Source organism: Rhamphochromis longiceps, linkage group LG20 (assembly GCF_057381845.1).
Source record: "Rhamphochromis longiceps isolate RC_006_pf linkage group LG20, R_longiceps_female_GT1.1, whole genome shotgun sequence".
NCBI lineage: Eukaryota > Metazoa > Chordata > Actinopteri > Cichliformes > Cichlidae > Rhamphochromis > Rhamphochromis longiceps.
In genome coordinates, this window is record NC_140576.1 from 36,568,124 (window position 1) to 36,578,521 (window position 10,398).

A 10,398-nucleotide genomic window follows, 5' to 3' on the forward strand; every position below is an offset into this window, starting at 1 on the left:
TAACGTGATAAACTTCTATTATTATGAAGTTTAAACCAGAAAAAAGGAAAAAAAACTTTGTATTTTTTTTAGCGTGAAAAGCCGAAGGAGGGCAGTGTTTCACTCATACATACGTCTGACTCCTCTTTGCTTTGCTTTCTTCTTCATGTATCAGCCCCACCCAAACAGGAAGTAGCCCCTAAACCCCCCCCCCCCTCCCCAACACGTTAACTAACAATTTAAACGTACCTAATGAAAATTAAAACTGTAGACTAAAACAGCTTTAATTTTATTTACTGTAGAGACCTTCTTGTATACATGTATACGTGCCCACGCTAAACGTTTGTTTAATATAAGGTTTGAACATACGTTTTTTGTGTACTGTTTTATTTTGAAGGGTGCCACACCGGATGTGATGAGCTGCGTTACTTTCGTATTTGACATAGCCGTGAGTAAAAGGCGTAGCTAGTAAACACCACAGCAGACGTCCGAGGCTGAAAACACCGATTGATTAAACCCGTGCCCCGGTACATGCTAAGCCTACCGGTGTGTTTGGTTCTCCCGGTGCCGTCCGCGGTTGTCATAGTGACTGTCAGCCTCCAAAACACCAGAACTGTCGGGGCGTTAGCCAGCCAGCTAACAAGCTAGCATAGCCATCAAGACGTAGCAGCATCAGTCGCAGCTAGCATTAGCATTAGGAGCAGAAGACAAAGATGATAGCCCTTATCAACAAGCTGCTGGACTGGTTCAAGGCGCTCTTCTGGAAGGAGGAGATGGAACTGACCCTAGTTGGGCTGCAGTACTCGGGGAAGACGACCTTCGTTAATGTGATAGCGGTAAGGCTAATTTTTAACTGCTAGCAGATGTGCCAGCTGTCAGTTAGCATCTGGTTGCATCCATTGTTGTCCTGCAGCGGTGAGGTCAGCGTGTCTCCAACAGGAGTCGATAAGGTGGTTGTTAAATCAGTTTCTGCACAGAGCTGCAGCCCGACTTCATGCCCCCCCGGTGATAGAAGCTGCTAAGGCTTCGCATGAAGCCCATGATCGAGCGATAATTTATGACAACTGCTTTTACATTTGCACCGGTGGGCTTTGGACAGAAGTGAAGGCCACCCTTTGGGACTGGACTGTCATGCTTAGCCCTGTTATCAGGGCCGCTGTTGAGACTTTCATGTCTAGTGATGATGGGCGCCCCCCCCCAAACAGCCCAACCCGACCCTGCCCAGCTCATGTCACTGACCTACCCTATCACACACTAGTCACCCCCCTGTCATACCTCATTAGCCTCCTGTGCTGCCCAGTAACATAGTTAATGATTGAGTGACCCACTAACATATATTGTCCTTAACTCAGTGAGGTTTCCTTGGTTGTCTTTTATTGATTTTGACACCATTATTGATTATTCTTATGGCTCATATTCTTTTATTGATTCACCATCAGTTTTCTGTGTGACCGATATTAGATCTGCACATGTTTTCACTTCTATTATCTTTAAGTCTGAAGATGCTTTATAAAATATGCTTTTTTCCCATAAATGCTCGTCTTTCCCTTAAAAAAACTAGGAGAACAATGTTCTGTTAAGTTTATATTTACAATTTATAGATGTTCTATGTAGTTTCACTGTAGTTTTTGTTTAGGTTTAGTGTTAGCTAAGCTTGTTTGTTTGGGGGCGGGGGGGTTCAACTTTTTGGAAGCCAACTTTTTGGCCTTCATGATTTCAGACTTTTCTGTGACCTGCTGATATTTTGCAGATTCAGATTTTCTTTCTACGAAACTATAACTGAAAACATATCAAAACAAAAATCAAGCTTCAATGGTGTTTTCATAACAATGAAAATGATTAAACTTTATAATGGCCATGCTGCTGTAGCTGGCTCTGAGCTGTGGATATCCTTATTTTTCATATATATAGGTTCAAAGTAAGTGTTAAAATACAAAAGTAACACTTAGGATACTTCCTGTATGTTTTATTTTAGTGAGAACTCAATATTGTTTTTGTCTTTTCCAAAAGTCTTATTTATATTGTGGTTATCTGAACGGTTGATTCACACAAAGTGAGTAGCTAAACTTTCCAAATGAACTTTACCAGCCAGTGGATGATGTCAGAGTTACTCTCTGCACCTTTTATGATATAGTCTTTGTATAACTGTACGTTTCTTTGTGTTTTTCAGTCTGGTCAGTTCAGTGAAGACATGATTCCCACAGTCGGATTCAACATGAGGAAGATCACTAAAGGCAACGTCACCATCAAGGTCGATAGCTCCGTTTGCTGCCTTTGTCATGTGTGCTTTGTGGATTCTTTTTTTTTTTTTTTTCAAATTAATTTGAAACAATAATCCATAAAACATGTATTTAGCATTATAAGGGATACAAAACAGCTGGGGGTTTTTGTTGTTTGTGTTGGGGGGGGGTAGGGGTGGGCGATAGAAACTATATACGATAGAAACAATACAAATTTGGCCAACGATAGAGATTTTGACTATATCGCTCTATTGCGATAGCACATGTTGATGATGTCATCAAGCTGCGCCTGTTTTGGTCGAAAGCATCGCAACGGCTACAACCATTATCATCTGCAAATTATGGTGGGCGACAGTCATAGCAAAGAGATGAAGCACTTTTGAAATATGGGGAAAGCCAAAAACTGCGCTTCCTCCACTTCCGTAACATTGATTCATTAATGTTGAATTCTCTCGCAGCTGCTCTGTTCCCATATTGTTGCAGTATATTAATAACTAACCTGGATGAATGATCTCAGTTGTTCTCCTGACTGAAGTTTGGACTGAAGTCCTCAATTTATAAATCATAGCAATCATTCTGGTACTTAGCATTATACACTATATGTGTCTCAGCTATTTCAGTAACCCTTTAAAAACAGCAATTTTAACAAAAATAATGATATTGGTATTATTTTTACTTTTTTATCAATATTATTTCTTTTGCCTTTTAATTTGTAGTTTATATTAAATTTGTAGTTCTCACTTAGTTTCTTCTTCCTTGTGTTTGTAGCTGTGGGATATTGGCGGTCAGCCTCGGTTCAGGAGCATGTGGGAGCGTTACTGTCGAGGAGTCAGCGCTATCGTGTAAGTCCTGGTTTCATTAACTGAGATATTCCTGACTATAGAACCTAAATGTAAAAATAAAAAGTGCAAGCCCTGAGCTGTAAAACTGCTGTGGGTATGAGTGGTCAGATTAATGAACACATGTTAGAAAAACCCTTGAAACTGATCTTTAGAAATGCAGGATTCTCATATTAACCCAGTTGTGTTGTTGAGATGTGACAGGAGCGCTGCAGTGAATGTGGGTCAGATTTATGTAACAAGAAGCACCAACGTTGGTTTGCAAATGCAGCTGAGATGCAGTAACAGTGATACTGAAAGGCTCCCAAACATTTTCATCAACCTTGATATCTTAAAATGTGAAGTTAAGCAAATTTTATTTGTCAAGTTGATGACTTTTTACACAGGTTTTCCATATACTGTATATTAACCATGGACAGTCTTAGCAATTAGTCCTTTGTCATTTTGGAGTGTTTTAGTGACCGTGTTTAGATGAGACGATGGAGTTCTTAGTTAACAGCTAATGCAAGCAATACATAAACTGTCACATTTAACACAAAGATACCTGAGATGCCCGCTGTCCTGTATTATTAGCAGATCATTGAAATAATAGAATTACTGCTGAACAGATTTTTAGACTCTTAACTTCACATAAAGTCATGAGATATGTCAAATAATTTCATTAAGGGCTGCTATAGGCACAAACAACAAAACATGGTCAAGAGGCTCATTTCAGACATTGGAATCAGTTGAAGCTCCTAATTATTCTTTCTGGACCTTGATTTTCCTCTAGTGGACCTTAGAGGAACAAGAATTTTTGTCCCACTATTGTGTTGACTATTTTTCAGCCCTCGACCTTCCCACTTAATTTTTTCTTGCTTTTTGTTTTTTCCTGTTGCAGTTACATGGTGGATGCAGCAGACCCAGAGAAGATTGAAGCCTCCAAGAATGAACTCCACAACCTGCTGGACAAACCGCAGCTGCAGGGGATTCCTGTAAGAACAACAAACCCAACTGACCCAAGCAGAGCCGAGCTTTCCCACTGAGCCCGACTTACACAAACACAAAGCTGATAGCGACACATGACATTGATGCACAACATGAAATGGGAACCAGCTGAACCTAGCAGAAGCTAAACAGACAGAAGAGCAGTTATCAAGCCACTAGAGGAAATGAGGGGAGAGCACATTTAAGAAATAACCAGAGTTAACTGTTTGACTTAGATCAAGCTCAGGCCTTTTCCTTATTTACGCAGGTAGTCTGCTTTTTACAGCTGCCATTTAACAAGTAAAATTAAATATTGCAATATGTTCAGCTGATTTTTGTTTCACCTGCATCTCCAGGTTTTGGTTCTGGGGAATAAGAGAGACCTACCAGGAGCTTTGGATGAGAAGGAGCTCATAGAGAGGATGTAAGTCCACGCCAACACGCTGAGTCTCACTTCTGACTCAGACCTGATGTTCCCCTGTGGAGTCGTTTGGTGCATTGGCTGTAGTATCATCACACTCAGTGTCCAAAATTAACTTTTTCACTCAATGCCTAAAAAACATCCAGTGAGCAAACATTTTTTTCTCAAGGCAAAACAACCTTTTGACGTCACATATTTTTTTCTATTTCTGTACACTTCCATACATCAATATTTGATGAATTCTAGCTCGAAAAACGAAGTTAAATTCAAAATCCTTCTGAGTGGAATACATTTTTCTTTGACCTTGTGTGTGTTTGTTTCTTATCAGGAACCTGTCGGCAATCCAGGACAGAGAGATCTGCTGCTACTCCATCTCCTGCAAAGAGAAAGACAACATTGGTACAACACAAACACACACACATGCTCATAAATTTAAAAAAACGTATGTTCTTTGTGCATTAGCCCTAAAGTTATGTTCAGAACAGTTTTGTTATTTTGTGGAAACAAAGCAAACACATCATTACATTTCCATGCCAAATTGAAGTTTCTGGCAAAAACCTAAAGGTCAACCAGCAAAACACTCAGTGTCTGTTAAATTGCACAAACATGTGTACGTGTGTTTGGCTGATAACTTTTGTCTCTGGACGCAGTGAAATCCCTGAGAAACATTAATGAGACCACAGAGACAAGAGGTTTGTTCAGAACACAGTGCAGATAGCCGATCCTTAACTTTGGTTTCCATTAAGACACGTGCTATGCATGCGTAAACCACAGAAACAATAGGTTGTGATGGTAAGCTGTTAAAAAATGGTTTGATTTTGTCACTTTAAATGAACGAGTAAATTTCATTCATCATTTAACAAGAATTTATGTGGACATCAAAGGATGTTGCAGTTGCTTTCATAGTGCTGTCGGGCTATTGAAAAAAAGCACTATGAAAGAGTTTGTATAGACAATTATTACCAAAAAAGAATAGAAAAACTGTCAGTATTAATGAATATAATATATTAATTATAGATCTTCATATTTATTTTATCCATCCATCAATCCCTTCTCTCACGTTTATCCAGTTCAGGGTCGCGGGGCCACTGGAGCCCATCTCAACTGTGTGAATGTGAGAAAAAGAAAGCTTTGACTTCTTATGAAAGCACATTGGGGACCTTATTTCTCACAGTCCCATTAGCATCCCTGTAATATGTCTGACACAAGTTTTTACATCTCAGTTATTAACTACGAAACATCAAGTGCTGAGAAGTATCATGAAACCAATTATTTCTTACTCGTTTTGTAAATGATATAGTAGTTGATGATGAGTCTGTTTATCAGGCTAAGGTGGAGTCAGAACAACAAAAGAAAACACATGTAGGAAGAAAGCGACTGGTGACTTCAGGCTGTAGGCGTTCAAAGACTCCAATATATTATAATCAAATATAATATATATTTGCACATTACCATATTCAGTACAAAGTTTGCCCCCTTTAACTTCAGATTAAACACCATTATAATCAAAAGAAGGTTGATGGTCCCATCCACAGTCATTTATTTTTACCAGTATGGCTCATTTATGGGACATCCACACCCTTTCTGGCAACGGCCTGAATGGAGGAACTGGGGATGTAAAGTGGCTTGCAGATGAGCAGCTGTGGGCCGGCTGGAGCAGCTTAACCAGCTCACTCTGTATATGAGATGTGTCAGCTTAGAAGAGCTGAGCCATCAACAGTCTGAGCTTACATCATGGCCAGCCTGAAGGGTACACGGTTTTCAATTAGTGTTTACACATATAAAACTTGTTAAAGAAATGAGCTTCAAGCCAAGAGCTAAAACTGAAAGTTGCTCTTTACTTTTCTTTTCTTCTCTGATTTCTGTTCACGCGCCTCTATGCAATGCTGACATCACATCTCTCTCTGCAGACATCACTCTTCAGTGGTTGATCCAACACTCCAGGACTAAGAGGAGTTCCTGAGAAATGACACATTCCCAACAGTACAGGCCAAGCCCACCTACCCCAATACCCCCCAGCTATCCTCTCTGTCATCTACCCCTCTTAATACCGCCTAGCCCCAGTTACCTGATCCCTCTACACCTTTGGATGCACTGATACCTCTTTGTTTTTTGATGAAGTATCACAGCAGGTTGAACACATAAGAAACCAAAGCAAAGCCACGGCTACAGAATTTCCCCGTGTGCACTGATGCAGCCAAAATCAGCACAAGCACAAAATGGCCCAAACAAACAACCATTTTGTTTCAATAAGCAAACTTTGGGCTGCTTGCCTGCATCTGCAGAAGGATCTAGATGGTCCATTTCTGGTTCTTCAAAGCATTATTCAAAGAAGCATTATGTAGAGAACCGACCTGTATTGTTCATGTATGAAGGCAGACACATTAAAACCTGTAAGTACTGTGCATGATTGCATGGTAAAAGACGACTGACAGCAGGAAAAGTGGTATCTGTGCATCTTTACAGATTCGCACAACAGCCGCCATCATTACCTGATTTTAAACGATCAAATGTTTTTCAGCCATTTTTAGTCTTAATGATCAGGAGAAGCTGTTATTTTTGATTAATGGCCACAAAGACACATGTTAAGCATTATTAGCTGGTTAATGAGCGGCTGTTTTGTGCATCTTTCCTAAAGATTTCCCATGAGCCTTTTCAGCCCCCTCCAAATGCCATCACCACAAATCATTTATTTCTTCTCGTCTTTCTCCCATTTTCCCGTTCTACCTCCATATCTTCCATCCTTCGTATAATCCTGAGAACCTCCTCTTCTTCCTCCTCCGTCTGTTGCAAACTGCTCCTCCACTGTATTCCCTCTCTGTTCCCTTTCTTTTCTTTTGGATGTTACCTTCGTTCTGTCCTTCCTTGTCACCAAGCCCCGCCCCTCGCCGTCTCCTCTCTCTCTCTTGCGGAGTGAGGAGTTAAATACCTTTTTATTGCACTGTTAATTTTGTTTTTTGTAAGATATTAATAATGAGAATAATGTTAATAATCTTATTGTGACATAACCTGATCTGTCCAGACTTAAGGAAATGGTACTTTAACTGAAGAAGTGTTTATGTTCATATCTCTGTAATAAGCTTTTTATTTTCTATTTGTTTTTTTGCTTCTTTCTTTTTTTTATTGTCGTTTTTTTTTTTTTTTTTTTTTACTTCATAAGTCGAATATGGTTGTCTAACTAGACTAGTGTTTACTGCTCTGAAATGTCTGCTGATTGGACAGCGGGGGTCATGTGATTACATGCAGCTATCACATCATGTTGGCCAAAATGAAACCGTGTAGTTTGCTTGACTTGGAGAAACCCTCACGTATCAGATTTTTATTTTGAAGCTGATCAATTTACAAGTTTTTATACACATATTTATTCACCTTATTAATACCTCACATCAGATTTGACAACGTGTTATTTATAATCACCACAAGATGGCATCATAAGTATCGCCCATATTTGTTCATCTGACTGCAAATATGGATTAAAAATTATTTGTCATTTTGTGCACAGAAAGGTCTGAAAATGATCAAATTCCATCGAATGAACATAAACAGAATTGAACTGAAATTGGAAAGAACTAAAGTTTTCACCAGAAACTGGACATAATTGCCAGTTTTTATTATTTTAAAATCCAAACAATATTCCTGTTCACTTTTTTAATATCCTGTTCATAATTAGAATTAAGTCATTATACAAATGAACTAAAATCAGGACCTGGTTAAGAAAGTTAAAAATTCAGTTTACTCTTTATTTCCCAGTTTGGATCACACGTTTTGGAAATGAGTCTTTCACATTTACTTGCATAGTTATATTTGTGTCTTTTTGGTCATAGTTTTGCATATTAAGTCTTGAAATGGATGCGTTTTCTACAAATCATGCACACATAAATGCACACATCGTTTCTTTTGACACTTGGGAGCCGTGAGCGTCTACATAAACTCTCTACAGCAAACGTTTGTGTATATATTGAAAACAACAAGAGGACTTTCTTTTGGGTGTTGCTGGTATCAAAATGATGCTACACAAATATCACTTTACTCTTATTTGTATAATTTATATTTATATGTTCAGTTGGTGCTCAGTTAGCTGGACTTGACCTGCAGGCTAATGTTGAACCTTTAGGTGTTGAGGCACAGTGTTGACAAGTTATCATATAATTATGTCAGGTCACAGAAGGTGGTTGAAGGTCTCTCTCCCAAAATGGTTTCCATAACGTAGCACTGGAACACGCTTAACATTAACATTGTTTAGGCATGCCACGTCACCCGTTTGTCTCATTTGGATTTCATTTTGGTCAACTCCTGTTGGATCACATGACATCCTGGTCCTGACAGCAGCCAATCAGACAGGAAAAGGAAGAAGCATTACGTGTTTGTTCTGTAATTTGGTTGCTTTGCTTAAATGTGGTCAGACTGCTTTACACTGTCGCGACGAATAAGGTTAGTCTGCCTTAAGATTTTAGGTAAAGCCTGTGTTCCTGTGACACAAACATATAGATCGGTAAATATTGTTAAAATTGGGGGAAAAAAACAGGATTCAAACAGCCCACTTTGCTAACATTTTCTTGGAAATCCAGCCAAACCTTTTTTTTAGATACCCTGCTAACAACCAGCAACACAAACTAATCTCAACACCTCTTGTAGCAGTGCAGTCACAGGAGGTCAAGTGGTTCTCTTAAAAGTGCTTGATTCGTCGAAAACATCAGTTTTAATTCAAAATATTCAATTTACAGTCTTAAATATCACCTTAAATGGTGATTGTTAAGAATGCTGTTGGCCCAGCTGAAAATCTCTAGAATGGAAGTTCCAACAATAAAAGATTGTGCTTCCAAGGAACTCCACAGATCACGGATCATGTATGCTTCTGAGAGGTTTGCTTGGTAGACGTATGACACTGAACTCTTAAAAATGCCGACTCAGGAAATCGAGATTGAATGTCAGAGGGTGCAAGATGCATGCTCCCACGCCAAAAAACTACGACTGAACTCTAGTTTTTAGCAACTCTGTTCAAAAGCCCTGAGAAAATTAGCTAAGCGCTCCGCACTGGAGGCTTGAGACAGTGCAGCCCTTTGAAGTTGAAATCCGAGCAACTCCGTGCAAAACTTAGAAGAATGTGAGGTTAAAGTTATACAGATATTATTATCAGTGGTATCGCTAAATCTGCAGTTTGGCCTTCTTTATCCCGACAGTGAAAAGCTGCTTATTTCTTAACAACCGCCCAGAGCCAGCGATCTGAAGGAGCTGTGTTCGTGAGCTGGCAGCCCCAGTAGGTGCAGCATTTTCATAACCAACCAATAGTAAGCACAACCAGCGCTAGAAAAGAGAAAACTGAATCTCCCTCAGCCTCAGAAAGCTCTGTTTGCTCTCCAGCTGCTCCAGGTTTCAGGTTCTGGTGTTTTCTGAACCAGACAACAGTTTCTGACTTTGTCCACTCGAGATCTATCAAGCCAGCAAAGTCTTTTCTTCTTTTTTTTCGGTTTAGTTATTGGAGCCATCAGACAGACTTATCTGCAGAGGGGAATTTACAGTAGAGTCTCTCCGTCTTTTACTTTTTATTTGGGAAAATGGACAGTCTATACCTGAACAGTGGAGATTCATAGTTTCAGTTCCACCTCGGCTCGTAAACTCTGACATTCACCAGCCACTTTGACTAGTTTACCAGCCTGCCAAGAGTCCATTAAGACAGATCAGCACCATTCAACAACAGCTGTTGGTTCTTTTTTGTCCTTGTTATTCTGAATGTGTGAAACTTGAAATCCCCCTGCAGGTCTGCTCTGATTGGCTCTGGCCTCTTCTGTTTGCATGCTAAGGACAGGAATTATATATCTGTGGGACCTGATGATGTAAATGCATATTCTGGTGTAACTTTACCATAAAATGGCCTTAATCCAGTGTGTCAACTTGAGTATTACCGTCAGAAAAGTAATGCAAGTGCACAAGGGGAGATGAAGGTAAAACAGTG

The 10,398-nt window shown here is 39.6% G+C and overlaps 1 protein-coding gene across 1 annotated transcript; it reads left to right on the forward strand.

Annotated features, from left to right (window-relative positions):
• Window positions 1-391: 391 nt before the first annotated feature.
• LOC146645868 (ADP-ribosylation factor-like protein 8A) lies at window positions 392-9,865 on the forward strand. Its single transcript, XM_085393782.1, has 7 exons — window positions 392-815; window positions 2,150-2,230; window positions 2,988-3,061; window positions 3,939-4,032; window positions 4,381-4,448; window positions 4,774-4,844; window positions 6,356-9,865. Exons 1-7 carry the CDS (start codon window positions 693-695, stop codon window positions 6,406-6,408), a joined length of 564 nt encoding a protein of 187 aa, XP_085249908.1. The 5' UTR covers window positions 392-692; the 3' UTR covers window positions 6,409-9,865.
• Window positions 9,866-10,398: the final 533 nt, after the last annotated feature.

Coding starts and splice junctions, on each gene's coding strand:
- LOC146645868 (XM_085393782.1), top strand. CDS start 693: ATGATAGCCCTTATCAACAAGCTGCTGGACTGGTTCAAGGCGCTCTTC. Junction 816..2,149: donor CCTTCGTTAATGTGATAGCG/GTAAGGCTAATT, acceptor TGTGTTTTTCAG/TCTGGTCAGTTCAGTGAAGA. Junction 4,449..4,773: donor AAGGAGCTCATAGAGAGGAT/GTAAGTCCACGC, acceptor GTTTCTTATCAG/GAACCTGTCGGCAATCCAGG.